Source organism: Emydura macquarii, unplaced genomic scaffold, assembly GCF_026122565.2.
Source record: "Emydura macquarii macquarii isolate MOO-44397 ecotype Brisbane River unplaced genomic scaffold, CSIRO-AGI_Emac_v2 contig_2422, whole genome shotgun sequence".
Taxonomy (NCBI): domain Eukaryota; kingdom Metazoa; phylum Chordata; order Testudines; family Chelidae; genus Emydura; species Emydura macquarii.
In genome coordinates, this window is record NW_027132559.1 from 6,610,761 (window position 1) to 6,631,407 (window position 20,647).

At 40.6% G+C, this 20,647-nt stretch overlaps 1 protein-coding gene across 2 annotated transcripts in view; it reads right to left on the bottom strand.

Moving 5' to 3' along the window:
- The window catches only part of TGFBR2 (transforming growth factor beta receptor 2), a 116,410-nt gene that overhangs the window by 65,911 nt on the left and 29,852 nt on the right, over nt 1-20,647 (bottom strand). Inside the window, exon 1 of one of the 2 annotated variants that reach the window (XM_067561849.1) lies at nt 11,120-11,170. The exons of the other annotated variant lie outside the window; for it this stretch is intronic. Coding sequence (XP_067417950.1) covers nt 11,120-11,129 — 10 coding nt within the window. The 5' untranslated portion in view covers nt 11,130-11,170. Of the gene's footprint in view, nt 1-11,119; nt 11,171-20,647 lie in introns of those variants that run through there. 2 annotated transcript variants of the gene reach the window in all.

Sequence of the window (20,647 nt, forward strand, 5' to 3'; positions counted from 1 at the left end):
ACAAAAGTTTGCCTGCACAAGGGGTCAAATAGCTAGTGAAATTAAAGAAACTTTAAGAAGCAAAAGCTTGGGGTTTGCAATGAAAACGGAGAAATTCACATTGCATGTAGATTTTTGCACTGAAAAGATACGACACAGGCACAAAGTTGCCTGAAAGAAAATTGTGAACATTTTTACAAATACATTCATGAACATTTTTTCAAAATGTGGCACTACCCTAAAACATAACACACACTAAAATAAGATGGATGAAGCAGTGATTACCAGCTGCAATGCATGTGTGGCATGGGTCGCTTTAAGATTGGTTGATGTGCTTATATGTGTGTGTCCACACGCGTGCACACACACTGTTCTTTAACAGTCTCAGACACCTACTACATCAGCAATTGGGGCACGACTTTGGGCTGTTTTATGTACATTTTGGACATGAAAGGTAGGTAAAATTCGTCGGCTTCCTTCCCCAACCCATCTCAAGTAACCAGGCTTTTTTGTAGGAACCAGCGCGAGCAGAACATAACATTCTGGGGCTGGAATCAGTGCAATGCAACCATTCTGCACCCCATATATAGCTACTGCAGACCGTGAGATCTGCTGGAAGTTTGCACTGAATAGGCACTAAAGGTCACTAGAAGTGCAGCCACTGGATATGAGGTCACTTTTTTAAATATATTCATTTTTAGTACATGGGCTGTGGACATTACTCTCCCCTCACGTATACATCTGTGTATGGACTGGAGAATAAACTGCTGCACAGAGAGATAATTTGAGACTCTCTGTTGTGATTGTGGTGAGTCTTGATTACAGTGCTCAGTATGGATGCAGAGCTGGATATTTCAAAGATGGGGACTGAACTCTCAGGGAGAAAGAGAATGTGTGTGTGCAAAACGTACCATATCAACCATTTACAAATTTTGATGGGTTTACACAATGTATTTAATTGGTCAATAATTTAGGCTTAAAAAATCTCATGATTTTATGTAAATTTGGTTTTAAAAACATTTACACAGTACAGTCACAGTTTATGTTGTGAATTCTCATACTTCTCTAAGAGGTTTTTAATTTCTTCTTTTTGCTTTAAATTTACTCAAGATTCTCTCAGACACAACTTTTCCCTTGAAGTTGGCGGGAAATTTGCCTCAGTAACACTCGAGTATAGATGTGGGGTATTTTTATCAATTCTTAGTGCAAATCACTGTGCTGCAAACTGGCCATATTCTTAGTAACTTTGCTACATTTTATTTTTAACATCCTTCATTATATATTGTAGCAATGCAATTCTCTAACTGTGGACCACAGAGTACTTACTGGTGGACTTGAAAGTTGGCTAGTCTCATGGGGTAGACTCTCATCTATTTCCTCTGCTAACTTGCATTATTACAAGAAGCTATATGTTCATTAAATACATTCCTAATGTTACTTTTCCATGTAAGCAATTGCTGTAGTTGCCAAAGGAATGTTGCATGGTTATGAATGGGGGAGGGGAAGAATGACTGTACAATCACAACATGGAGGTCAGGTGGATCCCTGACATAACACAATGAATTCTTGCTTGGATCTCTAAAGGAAAAGTAACTAATTGGACTAAAACTGATGCAGCTTGCATAAGAGGTGAAGCAAAAAGCAAGTACTATTCACATTTGTACTTTCACAAAGATATTCCTGAGTTGTGGTACACTTATAAACAAAGACACTACATTTCTTGAGCATCTTAAGCTATCCATGCTTGGGCCCAAACTCAGTTTAGTCAGGATTTCATGGACAACTGAAAATATATAAAACAATGTTAAAGCTGGTTACTTCATTCCAATTGCTTATTAACAGTTTCCATTTCCTTATTAACAGACTGAAGTTGCCTATTTATTTCTAAATCAAAACTGTGAATAATTAACTTCAGCCTGATATAGGTGAGGGAGGCCAAATAATGCAAACCTCAGATGAAATTAGAAGAGAAGTTTAAGAAGTTGTCATCATTATTACTGTTAAATGATCACAACTGTTGTTTTCTGCAACCGTTGTATACACCAGGCTATATGGCACAGGAACAAAATGCCATAACTGTATACTTTAAAAAAAATGTTGTACTTTATAAACTGTTAAAGTCTTTGTATGCTGTTTTTGTAGAAGTAGGTTATAATGCGCAATGAAGTTTGAGTAGATTTTGATCCTCTTAAAGGAAAACTGCAGTGACTCTTTGATACCTTAGATAGTAACATAAGTATGTACTAACTAAGAGTAAGTACAGTGTATTATGAAATCTGTATAGTTTTCTGTGACAGGATCTTGTCACTGCAGGGGGAAGTATGGCTTGTGGGCTGATGGATTGCTAAAACATAACAGTTTCTCTTTTACTGCCTAGTGTCAGGACTACACAAGATCAGGGGTGACCACCAGTGGCCCCTGCCTATTATGCTGAGCAATATTGTCTCATTGTTTCCTTGTATTCCTCTGTCAGTTTGTTTTCTCCATATGTTGTCTTGTCTTATATGTAGATTGTAAGATCTTTGGGGTAGGGACTGTCTTTTTGTTCTGTGACTGTACAGTGTCTAGCACAATGGGGTCCTGGTTTATGACTAGGTCTTCTAGGCACTAGGGTAATTCAAATAAGTTAATAATAATCATAAAGATTGAACCCAGATAGTTGAGACCAATTTCTTCCTTGGCCTTAATCCAAATAGACACCCAAAATACAAATAAACTTAATGCCTCACATCACTCAGGCCCTTCTATTAAAACCAAAAAACCAATTACTAGTACTCCAGAATAATCTTTTACTGCAGTGTAGGCTGCAGCTTTAGATAATTTTAAGAGTCCAAGTAAAAACCACAGAGGAAAAAGGGTTTCTCTCCTGTAGCTCAACCCTCTTGTACCATTTTATTCTTATCACATGGCAACCAAACTGCTACACAAATCTCACTTGAAAAAATGTTTTTCTAGCATCCCCGTTTCTCAAGTTTCAACATCAATGTTACAATTGTATTTATAGTGCTGTGAGACTTTTAACCCAAAGTCATCCCGCCCACACCGATGAGCTGCTAAAGTACCCAGCTAAGCCACTATTTTGATTAGCTTTTTGTTAGGGATAGCTCCACTCAGGTTCAGAATCCTGTTACAATATGTTTCCTAGGTCCACTGATGCAAAAATGAGGTATGTACAACTGCATCTATGCAGGAAACTGTTTATGCCTAGGTAGTCTTGGCATAAGTGTCCAAGATGAAACTTCCTAAAATCTGTGTGTGTTGTACAATCTAAGGTCTATGATATTTTATTGACTGACAAACCTCAAAAAGATCAATAACACAAACATCAGGTTGGTGTGACGTAGTGGCTCAGGCATAAAATTAATTGGAGAAATTTCAACAGAACTATTCCATCTCAATATGCGTTTCAGCCAAAATATGTTGAATGGAATGGAATGGAAACTGAATATAAGTGAGAAACCTGATAAGGCAAAGATCTTTCACCTAGGAAGACAAGGGAAACTAGCCCCTTGTGCTTTTGTGGAATGTCCTGACAGAGGGATAGTCAGCCATGCCTGGGAAGAAGAATGACCGGTGAGAGAAACCATCTTGAACAAAGCTTGTATCTCGCTTGATTAAGTTTTTGACCGTTAGAAGTGTATTTGTTTCTGTTTTACTTATAACTCTTTCTATCTTCATTCCTTGTACTTGAACTCACGTAATCCTATGTCTATTTTGTTAATTAATTTGTTTTATGTTCAGTATAAACCAACTCAGTGCTCTGTTTAAAGGGAGGGAAGGGTTTATTCACTCCAGTTAAGCTAATAAGCTTTTATATGGTTTTGTGTTTTTAGAGGAACAGATGAACCATATTGTTTCTCTGAACTGTCCAGGAGAGGCTGGACATCGCAGAGCACGCAAATTTTGGAGAATTCGGTGTTGGCGTGATCCTGCAAATAGTAAGCAAGGTTGGTGGAAGCCAGAAGGGGCTGTAAACAGGCTGCTGGGGTCAGAGATGCTGAACCAGGGCTGTCTAGACTAGCACACATACAATCAGGGTGTGACCTGCATGCTGGTAGACTGTTTGTGAGTGTCCCAGTTGGGGGGCTTCAGCAGCAAAGCATTGTGAAGCACCCCAGCTTACAAAGCACACAGTGACACAACCCCTCACTTGTCTGGATGGCATCCCACACCATCACAACCATGCTACTTTTTTTGAGGTTATCAGTGCCGAGTTTTAGCTCCTATTAAAATGCAGGATTTTTTTTTCCTTTGCATAATCATCTCCACTAGTTTGGACTTTTACTAATAATTCATACATCACTGTAAAAATGTGAGGCCTCAAGTAATGGCATTTCCAGAAAGTTACACTAATTGCAAGGTTTTATGAAGGACTAATTCAAAGGGTTTGGACTTCTCACAGCATTATGCTTCTCTCCCAGATATAATCAAATTAAAACATCTGCTGTGTGTGTGTAATCATCCATCACAAGGAGGTGATCAGTGTGTTATCAATCCCTGAATAAATCAAAGGAAACAACAATTATATTATCTTCAGGATTTAGCTTTCTGATGCTTTCTGTATACACACAAAACTCCTGAAAGTCACTTTGCCGAATAAAATTCTGAAATGTTATTAAAATTAACATTACACTTTTAAGCATTGATGCTTATATAATCCCCAAGTAACTTTCATCTGAATTCAAGCCAAATCCAACTGAGGTTCATTGATTTACTGTCTCATTGTTTTTAATATTTCCGTATTAGGATACCTAACAGTGAAAACAGAAATGTCAAAATACCAGAAGACTAGTTTTCCTATGTTTTTGGCCAGACCAGAGGCAGGAAATACTAATAATCTCACAGTGAGGCCTATTCAATGGAGAATTCCAATCCAAATTTGCAGCAACAAAGAGTTTGGAGAATTCTCTTCTATTCTCTTCAGGTTTTTGTATTGCACCCATCACTTGGGTATCTGAATTTGAGTAAAATCCTGAACCTTTTTGGGACTCATTAGCTAAAAATGTTTATACATTTCTTCTTTGCAATCCCTTGCTTTGCATTTGTACAAGGGACTGACAAAAAAAGCCAGTTTAGTTCATGTGATTAAAAAATATTGAACCAAATTATTCTGTAAAACTCAGGGGTATTTTAAGGCAGTTGCTCAAAGTTTGGAGTTGCCCAGTGGTTCCAAGAGGAGGCTACACTGTATTTGTATTATTTGTCATCAAATTGCCTGTTATTTTAGGCCTCTAATTAGAAATAAATTGACGGTTGGTTACAGAGTCTCTACAGCTAGCAAAGGATCTAAGCATATTCTAACATAACCAGGCACACCGACAGGGGTGGGGGAAGGGGAGCAACTGCCCAGGGGCCTGGAGATTTAAAAGGGCTCAGCTGGATGGGAGGATAGATACATATCCTCCTCCACATCTGCAGACCCTGCCGCTCGCACTCGCCACTCCTGAGTCGAGCTTATTTAGTATGTGCCATGCAGGTTCCCGGGCAGGCTCAGGAGGTGGTATCTGCTACTCAGCTTCCCGGGTTCATCAGTAATCTCCCTGGGGAGCAGATATTGCCTCCTCAGCCACCTAGGAACCTGCATGGCACATAATAAGTAAAAACTTCCAGCAAAAGCTCACTTAGAGCTCAGCGATGTTCTGCCCTGGGGCCTGGAATTGCTATCGGTGGGCCTGAACACAACATGGAATGCTTTTCCTGTTCTGTCCCCATTGAAACAAATGGAAGCTGGGAGGATATGGGATTGATAATGTTTATCCCTAAATCTAATCTGAAAGTGTGTCAATACTTTGACTGTGAAGCTCTGTTCTTTAGAAACTAGCCTCTCAACCCCCATGACTATTACAGAAAGAGAAGTTATGTCTTGTCTGATGCCGATTCAAGAATGTAGCACACTGCGATGATGTTATACTGACTCATCCGACCAGGGTCTCAGATGAAGTGACGTCATCTCATGGTAGAGGGCTTTTAAAAACATATTTACAATCGCACAGCTGTTCATCTCAAAAAGGAAGTTCACATTTCTTTCTAATTCCTATAGGTACTTCAAGATCTGTGGTAACTGTGCATGGTTACTGAGCTTTAAAAGGTTCTAAGCATTTTGTGTGTGGGAGTTAAAAAAAAACGTAGGAGCTGGAAGTAATTGTGACCAGCGTTGAAGTCTGAACCAAGGAATGAAGGTGTGGCTTGTAAATAATTGTGCTGAGAGTCATGTTTTACCATTGTCTTTTCTTGTTGATATCCTCATCCATTTCAAACTGGGCCTGAATCTTAGTTGCACTGAGGTCTCTTTATACCACTCTGACAATATAAAGAGCCATTAAAGTAGGAATGAATGTAATTTACACCTCTTTTATGGACTTTTTACAATGCCCAAGTGCTATAATGGGCCTTAGTGTTGTTGAGAATCAGGTCCCTCATAAATAATTGAGAAGACATGATTAGCTTTATTAGATATAGAGAATTAACACTATCCATATTCTATTAAGAGGCATTGGGTGTGGCTTCATAAGGACAATCTTCTTCTGTGTCCATGTATTGAATGTGACTAGGAAACAGATGACCTGTGTTTCTTTCAGCATTGACTATCTCCCACTCAATTAGGGCTCCATGTACAGGTATACAAAATCTCATCCTTGGTTTTGCCCCAATTATAAGAATATCATGATATGTCCCATTGACTACAGATGGATAAATTAATCTGGGAATTATCCAGTTTGGTGCAAGAAGGGATGTGATGGAAGACCAGTTTGGATGAAGGGTTGAATGGATGTTTGTTGCATTTCCTGCACCATCAACAGCCCCAACCCCTCTACTTGTGATTTTCCCCTTCAGGAACTGTTACTTATGAAATCTAATTGCAGGAGCCTGGTGGTCTATGACCTAGTCTACACTTAAAAGTTTTGCTGGCATAGCGATATTGTGTGTTTTTTTCCTCAGCCTTGACCAACGTAGGTATGCTGGTAAAATTCTAATGTAGACACAGTTATATTGGCACAAAAGGTCTCCTCTGGAGGGTTTGCCAATATGGCTTTACTGGTATACGGGCAAACACTTTCATGTGTAAAGAAGGCCTACATCTCTGCACAATCTGATCACTTCAAATTGTGTATGGTTCCAGGGCCTAGTTGTCCTGAGATATTATGTTACACCTGATGGGAAAGCCACAAAACTGTTTAACCTTTGTGGAGTCTGCGGGCTTACAGTGAAACAGCCTAAAGTCTTAGTAAGGTAAGAAAACATCAAAAGAGAAGAGGAAGGTCGTTGTCCAGGAAAGAGGGAAGGATATTCATGCGGGAGTCAAGTGAGCCTGTTGAAGTCATAGTGAAAGAAGGACTTCAATAAGTCCTTAATTTGAGCATTCACGGTGAGACAGAGTCCCAGTGTGATACTAGCTGGTATTTGCTATTTGATTTAATGTATTGCCCAACATAAGCATTAGCCTTATTTTATCTTTTTCTTTCTTTGAGGTTAGTATTGCTTTGGATGAAAAAATAAGACAGACTTCAAAGTCAACTCCAATTTTTCTCACTGATAATCTCCATCATAAATTAGAGAAAATTTACAGCTTTTTGCATGACATTACACCAGCCTGAGTTTCATGCCTTCCATTTAAAGTACAGTATCTGTTCTGACTTCACATCTCTTTCTTTTCTACATTTCTCTTTCTTGTTCTTTCTCCCTTCTTTCTTGAACTTCCTTTCCCTCTTTCTCTGATTTCTCTACCCTTATTGTCCTTTGATTTATTTATTCTTTATGGTGTTATCCTATCCCGCCTAGCTTTTCCTTTTGGATATTGATTACAGTCAGTCATTTAAAAAAACTCTTTTACCTTTTTACAATTTCTGGTCTGCCTTAAAGCTTGACACTGCTAGAAAGATTAACAAGTCGCTTGTACTATAACGGTTGTGTGTGTATCATTCATTCAAACTTTTTAATAGTTAACTTGGAATAAACAGCAACACTTAGTTTATTTACTGTAAATACGTTCTTGTTTAGATTGTGACATTTAGTCACACCCAGAGTTAGGGGCATTGTGGAGCCACACTGACCCAGGAAAAGCATGGTAGGCACAATAGCTCCTGGAGCTTTCAGTTTGCACTGCATAGCACACACTGTGAAACTCTTTTAAGGCGTTCAGTACAGTGCCACTGATGTGGCTGACCAGCTTTGCTAGCCACTCCATAGGGTGGGTAGAGACATGGCTTCATCTAAGTATTGCCCCTTCCTGCCCCCTTTCAAGAGAATTGTTCCCAGGGAAGTAGGTAGCATGCTGGCAGCAGATCCTATGCTTTGCAAAAGCAAAACAAAAAACACCCCAAAACCAGGGATTACAATTATGGTTAGCCCTTACCTGGGCCTTTCAAAAGGGAAAGACTCCTGACCTTCTCCCACCCTCTATTAAGTAGTTGCGTTTGAGTCAGTCATAATCCAGCGCTATTATGTATGTACATGTGAGTACTGGTACAGTGAACATGCCAAGGTCCCAAAGTGAGACATAATGAGTAGGAAAGACCTAAAATGAGTGATGCAAGAATATTTGTATACGGCAAATGAACTGCCATGGGATTCATCTCTTTAGAGTGATTCTTTCTGTAACCTCTGCTTCATGATACCATATTTATGATGTCAATAATTTTCAAATATAAAAAGTGAGGTAACACCAAAATGTGAGTAACATTGGGGCTAAAATGAGCAAGATCCTTTGGACTGAGGCGCAGGTGAGTGGTCTGACACTGAGGTAGAGCAGACATGGCAAAGTACAATCTGCAGGAAATATTTTTGATGAGAGAGACAGAGAAGGAGAGGGGGATGGGATTGCTAAGAAAGCAACACATAAAAAACTGGCTAAGTCACATTTGTGCAAGTCACCTTTTACACCAGTTTAACAGCTATCCAGTAGGGGTTTTACAGATGCAACTATAACAGGGTATGTCTTCACTGCAGCATTATTCAAGAGTCGCCCCTAATCCCCTTCAGTTCCACCCACCAAACCCTCTCACCCAAGTTTAGTGGGGCTTTCAACCCAGGCTAGCTGGCACAGTAGGGAGCCTGAGATAGAGCTTGCGTTCCACTTTCATTCAGATGGGTAACCTGCCCAACTGGCAGTGTGGACACAGGCTAAATCACTCACATGCTGATAGTCCTTCAGTGCCTACCCACAATTGCCCCTGTGTACCCAGAAGGACAGATACATTCTCCCACAGGTCACTGGGAAAGACTTATACAGTGGTTCAGTTCATTGGAACATAAAGAACCATGAGGATATACCCCCAAAAGTCCTAGTGATACACACAGCACCAGTGAAGACAGTAACTCAAATATGATTTTGCAGGGCAGCTGCTCATATCCAGGCTAAGCTAACCCAGGTGTTCAGACCCAGGTGCTGATCAACCAGGCTAACTCTGCAAATACCCTCAGTGTAGCTACACCAGTTGTTAAGCCCCCAGTAAGCTCTTGGCGTAGCCATTATTATGTTACTGCAATTAAAGTGTTTTCAAATTAATAAAGAAAAAAGTCCCAATATGAAGTGGCCATTGGATCACTGTTTACTTTCCTTCTCTAGCTTTGCTGCAATTGACCTATCACAAACATTGCAATTAAAATGCTTTTGGTGCCACAACCATGTAATCATTGCCAGAAGCCCTTTCATCGCTACCTTTCTGCAGACAAAAATGGAGACGAAGTTCCCTCTGCAGTACTTGGAAATTCTAGCTGTTGATTATTGAGTGGTGTTTATTTTACCCATCCCCACTGCTGGGGGAAAAGTAAGGGACTAGCAGAGAGTGTAAGCAAATTCACAGAGACATTCCATTATGTATAGTAGGACAGAATGAAAAAGAAAGGAACATAAAGTGATAGGAATGAGAGATGGACTAAATAGAGTGAGGTATCAGAGAGAAGAAGAGTCAAGCTGGATATATTTTCTAATACTGTTATTTAAATATCTGGCATTGTTTCCCTTACTTCTTATTCCTTTGTCTGTACATTGTCTGCATTAAAGACTAGGATGTATTGACCCTTCTGCATGCTGGTGAGCATTTACTCACAAGAGTAGACACAGTGAAGTCATGTGTAAGTGCTCTCTAATGTGACTAAGGGTTGCCACAAGTTAGTCCATCCATTGTAGGCTCTTTCAGAAAAGGACCAGTCTCCTTGCATGCCTATGAGTGTTTAGCTCATTTAGGGCACTCACTCACCGTGAGCATAGGGCAGGCCCCAATGTGTCTTGTACAAAATGTCTTTTTAAATTTCAGCAACACTGTGCTCTTATTTTTAAGAGAACAGAGAGGAGGAAATTATCTCATCACCACTCTAGATGTCAGTTGTTCCCCTTCCCCCTGGGTAGATGATAACTGATACTCTTAAGCTGAAAATAAATCAAATTTACTATGTAGTATTAATATATATTATTGATTACATTACCGTTGAATCTTGAGGCCTTGACCAGGGACCAGAGCCCCAGCATACGAAGAATTGTACAAACATAGGCCTGAGCCTGCAGACCACCCCATGACAGCAGACCCTAGTGCCTCATTAACTTCAGTGAGAAGCCAGGCAGGTGTAATGCCCACTCATGAACACTCTGAGGCCGCACAAAGGTGGTTTTAAAGCTCATCTTTGCATTGCCCTCAGCCTGCTGATGCTGTGCGCAAGGGCCAGTCCCTCTGTGCTGAGTCAGACCAGAACAGCCTTTTAGGGTATGTCTACACTGCAATAAAAGACTTGTGGCATGGCTGTGGTTGGCCCAGGTCAGCTGCCTCAGGCTCACAGGGCTTGGACTCTGGGGCTAAACATTGCCGTGTAGATGTGTGGGCTCCAGCCCAGGCCCGAACATCTCCACTGCAATTTTTAGCTCCACAGCCCAAGCCCCATGAGCCCAAGCCAACTGACCTGGGCTCTGAGACTTGGTGCCACAGGCTTTTTATTGCAGTGCACATGAACCCCCTAGTCCTTAATCAGACTTATTCTGTGTGGCTAATCTGCTGCAACTCACTGTCCTCTGCCCTGAGTTCAAACTTCTGTCCTCATCCTTTGGTTACAAATACAGACTGCTTATAAGGGAGATGGCATTCATTCAAGCAAAAGACTAGCACGTGATAAATTATGAAAATTATGACAACAAAAGGTTTTTTCTTACCTTTCCCCATGCTATTCAAGAGGGAGCCTTTCAAGCCAGAGATTTGTCCCTCTTTAAACAAAGAAGAAGAGAAGTGGTATAATAAAAAGACAATGTTGTTAAAGTAAAAAAAACCAAAAGCTCTCATTTTGGCATTCAGAGAAAATTATCATCAGAAGCAGATGTTGTGTGCATGTGTATGCCTTTAAACTCTGGATTGTAAATATATTAGGAAGAAGAACTCAATATGTGTAAGTGTTACTTAGAGCATCCCAGAAGAGTATTGCTCAAGAGTCATAATTCAATCCATGATTCCATCCTTTATCGGGGGGAAATGTGCCGAGACTTTCCAGTCCATGCTGGTTCGGCTGGCACATTTACGGGGCGAAGTCAAGGTTCCACTTGAACCTCACCCCTGCCTGCCCACTCTGCCCCCGCTGCACAGCAATGGGAGTATTGGCTCTTTGGAGCCTGATCTTCCCTCTGCACTGTAACCCAACAATTCCCTCCAAGACCTTTTCCTCTCAACTTATCCTGAGCATCTTGGCCAGTTCTGGGAGAACACTTCATCCGGGTCTCTGGGATCCAGAACACTCAATCTGACTCTGGATTTCATCACTTAGGTTCATTTATTTAGCATACAGCAAAGCTAGGTTGAGTTGATCAGACTCAAGCTAAGGGGGTGGGTATAGGGTGTACCACACATCCAAAGTTACACAGACAACATCGTACTTTATACACATTCTCACATGACATTGTTGCATTTCCTAAACATTATATCACCCATCTGGGGATTGGCTTGGTTACTTTGCAGGAACCAATCCCTGTACAGCATGCTCTGTCCATGTGCTGTTCATGGAACCTGATCTTTACATTCCAGGATTATCTTGTCCATAGTCCCTATCTTATCTAATGTAGCACAGATATCCTGGCTCCTGCATATTGGTTGTCAAGCTCCTATTTACAACTGAACCTTCCATTCACCTTCCCAATTATGCCCACTAAGAAATGAGGCAAGTTACTTATGTCAAGCCAGGCCTACAATAATGTAGGTAGCTCAGGTAGGAGAAAAAGGAGGCACCTTACTATCTTGCCCTTAAAACATACACAGAAAACTTTATCCAGCACTGAACTGGAATCACTTTGGGCAGATTGTGGCAACACCAAGACACCTTCTACAACCTTCATTGCAGCCTCATACTCCTGGCTGTATAACAGTGCAGTAAATTTAACAGAGAATTTGAAAATATCTAATTTTTACCTATGAATAAAACGATTTGAGCTATGGGTATTCATTATGGCACCATGCAACCTCTTAGCTTGCAGATCTCTCAAGGGAGCCACCAGAGCTTTCTTTTAATCTGAGGAAGTCCAGTGAACTAGATTCATTAATGTCTGTAAAGTGCTTTGAGATCCTCAGGAAGAATGCCTTAGTGAAATGCAAAGTATTACTAAATTAAAAAAAGGAACCCAAGGGGAAGGATATATGACTATCCCTCCTCATGTGATAAACTCATCCTCCAAAGTTTTTCTTTGTGGGCTTCAAAACAAAGGAGTGTGGATCATGATAACTGGTTCTGTAACCATTTCTGTCATTGACTTGTTTTCTTGTTTTGGGGCAAGTTGCTTAAATCGCTATGATTCTCAATTCCCTCATCTGTGAAATGGGGGTAATAATTCCTATCTCACAGGAGTGGGTGTGGCTTAATTCAGTGCTTCCCAAACAGTGGAGCACAGGAAGATTCTAGATGGGTTGTCACATCCAGGGACAGATTCACCCATTACTGGCCCTTAGGCAAACATACGCTTCTCCCAGGCCAGTGCAGAGGGAAGGCCTGCTGGGGGTGGGGAGGAAGTGTTCGAGAACAAGCCTGCCCTGCACTCATCCCACAGTGATGGTTTCAGTTCCTAGGCCTGGTTCCCCACTCTGGGCATTGTGACCTGGTGCACAGGATCGCAGTGCCACTCAGGTTGGGTCCAGGCAACCCACCATTTGGGAAACACTGAATGTGTGGGGAAGCCACAGCCACTCCTGTAAGGTAGGAATTATTGCCCTCGTTTTAGAGATGGGGAAACTGGTGGAGCAGGCTCGCCCTCCAACCCCTTTGTTCCCCTTCCTGAAGTCTCCCCTTCGCAGTAGGCCGGGTCTAGATTGTGGTGCCAGGGTGGAAGATGTATATATGTCATGGTGGGTCACAAAAAAACCCAAAATGCAGTAGATGGGTCACGCTCGTAAAAAGTTTTGGAACCACTGGTGATTCATTATTGTTTGTAAAGCACATTGAGCTCCTCAGATGGAAGGAACTGTACAGGAACAAAATGCCACATCATGATATTATGAGCATTCTCTTGGATGGCTCTGCAGCAGCAAACACTATTCCCAGTGTGGTGCCAATGATGCTGATGAACAAACGTAAATCATATTACGTGCAATACCCTCAGGAACAGTTAACTACTGGCCACCTACTTGTATCAACAGATGCCAATTATAGACTGGCAATTTAATCTGCCAGGCGCGAAAGGACTGATGACAGAAAAGAACTGGCAAGAGCTAGCAGGGGGTGTAGCAAACATTAGATAAGCAGAAGCTAGTCTGAGATGGATGTACAGCTCTGAAAACTCACTTTGCAGAACTCTGCTCAGAGGGTGCTATTGCAGTTACAGCCCTAGACAAGAGTTATAGGTGGTTTTGCAGTAGCTGCAGAATTTCATTGTGTTGTGGTATGGTAAAGAATGTGCGTTGTCTTCTGCTTTTGCAAAAGAAGCAGCTTAATATAGACACTTCCTCACGGGCTCCATTATAACACCTACCTCTGCTACATAAGAACACAGTAGAAGGACAATTCTCACTTGGGCTCCCAGTGTTTGATAGAAATAAAGTTAAACAAATATAAGGTTTTAAAATAGAAGCTCTAATGAAGCAGCAGCTGTATGAGGAGCCCTGCACTGCTGGCCTGACTTGTCTGGTGTCTAGAGCTGTTTGGGGAACTCACTATACCATATCTGCTTTTGCAATCAGCATTTTCTGGCCCTTGTTTAAATCTTTTTAGAGAGGGCCCCCAAGCTGTTAAGTCTGGCTCTGGATCCAAATGCAGCTTTTCCCCAAGTTCAGAGGAGTTTGCGTCCAAGGTCTGGCTCAGTCCATTTGGAGCAAATGACAGCAGCAAATCTACTCCTCCAATCAAAACTGTTCCATAATTTTAGGATTTGTAGCCAAGGTTTTAGACTTTAGCCTTTTTAAAAAGTACTGTACCTTTAAAATTCAAGGCTGGATCCTTCTCCCATTGAAGTCAATGGGGGAATTTTGTTTTCTTACTATCAACTTCATAAAAAGCAGGACTAGGTTTTTAGGGTAACATTTTCTAAGCTATTTAGGTGCCTATAGATAGGCGTCTAGTGGGATTTTCCTAACTCATTTGGAAGTTAGGCACTTAGACACTTTTGAAAATGCCACTAGGTGTCTACTTACGCCTTTAGGCATCTAAATACCTTTAAAAACCTGGCTGTTGGTTTACAGTTATTAACTATTAACTCACCTAAACACTTCAGAAAGAAGCCCCCATTTAATATGGCACTGCACAATTCGACAGTGCCCTCTAGGTGTTTTGCATCTTCCTCTGAAAGATCTAACACTGGTCACAGGCAGATACAAGACACCAGACTGGATCATTGGTCCGTTCCAGTATGGCAATTCTTATGTTCCTGTTACTTTGCAAAAACAGAGCCTGATCCTACCAGGTGAAGTTCAAAGGTACTCTACACCTTGTAGAAGGCACTCAACACCTCACAGGATCATTCTTTCCAGAGACTGAAGAGCTAGGAAATGGCACAGAGAAGCAGAGTTTATTGTGGAGCACTCCCCGTTCTCACATAGTGGGTTTTAGAATGGCTCTTGGATGTGGTTCTATCTTGGAATGGGCTTTGGAAATACTCTTGCTTTAAGAGATTTTTTTTAAAAATTACATGTTTTATTATTTTCCTTTTTTAGACTGTATTAAATTGAACAGGTTGCCCCTGCTGAGTGGTGTGGAAGCAGGAATCTGCCTCAGACAAACGGAAATGGAACTTGTTCAGCCCCAGACACACTTTGGGCAACTTTCTGTGTTTGTAAAGAATGTGATAAAGGTTATTTGTAAAAAGATAGATATTTTCAAAATGTTCAGAAAGTATCACTTACCCAGAGCACTAAGAGACTGCGTTCGCATCTCTGTTCATTCCTCTCAAATCGACCCTTCTTCAACGTCCTGGGAATAGAGATAACTAGGGAACCTAGAACTCTGACCAAACATGCTGGATGTTGACCTGAGGTGTGTCAACCTGGCTTCCATTTTTTTGAGTGCTAATCACATGTGGGTTTAATTTTTGTGCAGTATAATTTCTGCACACACAAATTACACAGGTAAAAGTATATTAATGCACAATTTGCATGTGCAGAAGTGTTTGCACTAAATTCTAATTGTGTGTACAACTAGCACCAAGTCTATAACCATCTCTAATTTTTATAGTTTTCGGAATGTCTGCTAAGGTGAAATTTACTAATGTCTGTCTTGTTTGTGTCTCCTAAATGATCGTGTATTAGACGAGTGCCATAAAAATGTGCCTAACACTTGTGCGTGAAGTAATTCTGCAGTTGATCTAGTACTGTAAAGTCCATCTATACTGGCCTTACAACAGAGTTTAAAAACCACTTGTCAAATAGGGTTCTGGCAGGCCCACTGACAGTAATTCTAGGACCCAGGGCAGAACAGTGAATGGCCCCCCTGGAAAGGGATGGCTGAGGTCTGAGTGGGCTTCCACTGGAAGTTTTTACTTATTGATTATGTGCCATGCAAGGTTCCTGGGAGGCTAAGGAGGCAGTATCTGCTACTCAGCTTCCTGGGTCCCTTGGACTCTCCCCAAGGTGATTACTGATGAACCTGGGAAGCTGAGTAACATAGACCACCCCCTCAGCCACCTGGGAACTTGCATGGTGCATAATAAATAAGTTCAGCTCAGGGGTAGGGGCGGAAAGTGCGAGTGATGCGGGTATCGGGAGAAAGGGAGTGTGGAAGAGAAGCGGATACTGATTTATCCTCTCATTCGCCCGGGCCCTTTTAAATCACCAGGCCCTTGGACAATTGCATCCCCTTTCCTCCCCGTGTTAACGGACCTAGGTTTGGGTACTAGAAGCTCTAGCTGACCAGAGTGGATAGGATTAAATTGTATAAAGCATGTGTACAAACCAGTATTCAGACTTAGGCTGAGACTGCTCCAACAACTGTGCACTCAGGAGCTGGGACACACACCAGTGGATTCTGTTCAGTGTATAAGATGTTCTATAATATGCTGTGAGAGGTAAAACTTTGTATAGCAGTCGTTTAATTTCTATCCCCTAAACTGTCTCCATTGACAGCTGGTTTTATAAGAAATGAAGAAGTCATAAAGGCAAAAAGTCGACCTTTGAGGTCTGAACCCGTGAACAGGAGATGTAGGTGGATGTGGCAGAATAATCCACCAGTGAAATTAAGTCTCCACTGGATCTATCTTTGTCTGTAAATGGAGGGAGGATGCTCATGTGGTTAAGGCATCAGATTCTGACTCAGGAAACCTGAGTTTAGTTTTCAGTAGTCAAACTTCCTGTGTACCCATAAGCAACTCACTTAAGGTATCTACACTGTGAAAAAAAATTAAACCCAACAGTGCATCTCAGAGCCCAGGTCCCCTTATTCAAGCTCACACTATGGGGCTAAAAATAGTAGTGTAGACATTCCTGCTAGGGCTGGAGTCTGGGCTCTGAGACCAACGCCCCTGGTTGGGTTTCAATTAATAAAGGAAATCAATGGTAGAATATTCTTTCAACCCCTTGAATTAAAAAAAAAGCACTTATAGTTTAAAAGGTTTGTGAGTCTTCAGAGCCCTTGGGAAGCATCTGATATTTGGTGATCATTTTCCTCTTACCAATCAAACTTTGTTGCACTTCATATTTAACTTATTTTCTTTCCTGTAGAGTGCTGTCCAAATGTTCTTTGAAACTCTTGGTACATACTGTTTATTGAGCCAATGTGACTGAAAGAAAATAATATGCAATGGAATTGTTTTCATAAGTGAGGGGATTTCTGAAGAGACCTCCAAAGCAACTATATTTCATGTGGATGCAAAGTTGTTTTTATACAGTGAGATGATGAGATTCCATAGTGTAATGTTTTGGCACCATGTATTATTTTGTTTAATTGCAGGGGTAAAACTTAAAGGCAGCAGCTATATCTAAATATGTTGCTTAGAGAGATTAAAGCAGGGAGAACAATCTTTACTGGTGATAAACTAAAAAAAAATGCCCCACAGCTGACAATAAGCATGTCTTCAAGCATAAACAGCTTATTCATTCCGATCAACAGAAGTAGTAAGACAATCTGTAATTGCACCATCTGGCAAGTCCCAATATTAGGACACAACCTTCTTACCAGAGAAGAAGAAAATGTATCATGATTACGGTAAACATAGACTCAAGATTTGCTCAAACCAAATATTTCAGAAATGCTCTGTTTAAATTTATGAATATTTGTAGTGAAATTAGTATTTCAACTTTCAGTTGATTTTATAACATGATCAGCAGAGATAAAATACTATGTGTCTTGGTTTCTCTGTGGATTCTGTCAACAAAGGTGTAGGTGTGTTCAAAAGTATTTTAGTCCTCTTATAAAACTGGTATTTGGTCAGAAATGGAACTTTTTGAGTCATAATCAAGACCAACTAGATTGATTTTGTGTGATTTAAGCCCCGTAGTTTGTGTCTAAATTTTCCTGCACTGCCTGACTACAACAAATAGGAACTCCGTGAGTTTAATCTGGCTTTGCCAGTGCCGAGCTGCAGCTGACCATCAAAATTTTATGCACACACAGTCTTTCCTTTCTGGAGAAGAATTAAGGCTTTAACGTTGCTTTTCTAACATTTGGAACAGTGATCCTCGTCTTCATTATGTCTTTAATACCAAGACATGAGAGCAAATATCTTGCCCTGCACATGCACTTTTCTACTCTATGTAAATCAGGGTAAAATTTTTCAGCCAAAATGTCTTTGGCAAAAACACATATTTGGTAATATTGAACCATTTTGTGAATGTGTGTTGGTTTCAGCAAATTATTTCAGCTGCTTATCCACTATGACCCCCAATTTTTTTTCAGAATCACTGGTTCCCAGACTAGAGCCCCCATCTTGTAAATATAGCCTACATTCTTTGTTCTTAGATGTATACATTTACATGTAGCCATATTAAAATACATATTGTTTGTTTGTGCCCAGTTTACCAAGCAATCCAGATCACTCGATATCAATGTCCTCTCCCTCATTTACCACTCCACCAATTTTTGTATCATCTGCAAATTTTACTAGTGATGATTTTATGTTTTCTTCCAGGTTATTAATTTCAATGGTTTTTCATACTTTATAAGGGTCAAGGCTGATCCCCTTTGGTAAAGGAATGATCCAAAGACTTCAGCAGCAAAGATGATGCATGGTTCGGGTTTACCTTGGCCCCCTTTTTCTAGAGTTTGGAGTATGGCATGTAGATAGGGGGTATATATATACATCCAAAGGTAAGGAACAACAATGGGGAGGGTAGGTGTTAGCAAAGTCCATTCAGTTAGAGTAGATGAGACCTATTCACAACCATTGATTAGAAGGTGAGAATGTGTGAACAGTGACAATTACTTCTTGTAATAAAATAACCATTCAAAGTCCCTAACTGAATGGACTTTGCTAACACCTACCCTCCCCATTGTTGTTCCTTACCCTTGGATGTATATATATATATATATATATACCCCCTATCTGATTTCTGTTTCTTGCATCTGACAAAGTGGGTTGCAGCCCACGAAAGCTTATGCCTACAGAAATTGAATTTGTTAGTCTTTAAAGTGCTACACGACTCTCCTTGTTTTTTCATTTATTAAAATTTTTCATTAAAAATTTCTCTTGAAAATTTCAGTCTAGAAAATTTTAAGTTTTTCACTTTTTGATTCCTCCCCTTTTTTCCTCCTGCCCACCTTTTTTCTTTTTCCATTTTGCTCCTGAAAAGGGAGATAGGGGAGGGAAAAGAAAGAGGGAAAAACAGAAAAAAAAGTTTTGTTTTCAGATAGGCCTAGGAAAAGAATTGAAAAAAAGGAAATTTTCTCATTAAAATGTTCAAAATAAGATAATTTTCCCAACAAAAATACATTAATACAGTTTTTTTATTCTTTCATTAAAATATTTGGTTTAGGCCTAAACCTAAATTTTAGGGATTAGTCTACAGGGATTATAGAAACATAGTTTGGTTAAATCTTAAATCATGCCTACCCTATAGGGATTACACAAGCATAGTTTGGTTAAATTTTAGGCAGTGCCTACCCTGCAGGGATTACAGAAGCATAACTACACAGGCATAACCTCATTATGTAGATGTAGCCCACAGTGATGGAAGGGTTTTTTCTGTTGCTTTAGGAACACCAAACTCCCCATGTGATGGTAGGTAGATCTTCCATTGACCTAGCTGGGTCTACACCACAGATGAGGTCAGCATAGCTACAATGCCAGGGGTGTGGATTTTTTCACACCCCTAAGTGCCGTAGCTATGTCAATCTTAATATCACTTGCAATGTATGGAACTTTAAGGACTATGGTGACTTTATGTGGTTACTGCACCTGTTTAAAACATTATGCGTAGCAGAGTTCAAAAGACCTGTCAGTTAGAAATAGTTGCAATTGGAATTAAAGTTGGAGACCAAATCAAAGAGTGAAGTGGGGCTAGTGTAGTTGTAAATAACAGACCCTCTTGCCAAGCCAACTTGATTGCTTTGTTGTTAATTTGTTTTTCTTGTTGATGTTGTTCAGACCCAACTAAAGGACCTGTACTCAGTTTTAAAAGACATGGTTAGCTGACTGGATTTGGGGACATAAACACAGCACAGGAGCTGGATGTTTCCCACTGTCATTAGCAATTTGATCGATTTAAGGTCCAGGCCCTGATACCAAACAGTGACTATGCTTCTTTGTTTACAATGTAGGCTTTTTGCCAATTATTATTACTTGTAGTACAGTAGAACAGAGACACCCAAACTAAGATCAGGCCCATTGTGCTAGGTGCTGTACAGATACATAATGAAAGGCAATTCCTGCCTGTAAAGATTACAATCTAAAAGACAGGATAAAGGGTGAAGGGGACACAGAGGCAATGAGCGAAGGAGTGATTTGTGATGGTCACATAGCAGGTATTACTGTTATTGTTCGTATTGCAGTAGCCTCTAGAGGGCCCCCAATCAAGAAGCAGGGCCCCACTGTGCTAGACAGGACACAGAACTTGGATCTGTTTCACTAAAATCGCATTTACAATTGATTTAGCTAAACCAATACAAACCCCTATGTGGGCACCTTCAACAGGCGTATGCCAAGCTTTAGCCCAACTGACAAGTCACCACAGGAATTTGACTGAGAAGAGAGCCTAGAAAGAAGACTGAGAGGTGAACTGATTGTAATACGTAAGTAAGTATAACATGGGGAGAAAATACCAGGTCCTAAAAGGCTCTTTCATCTAGC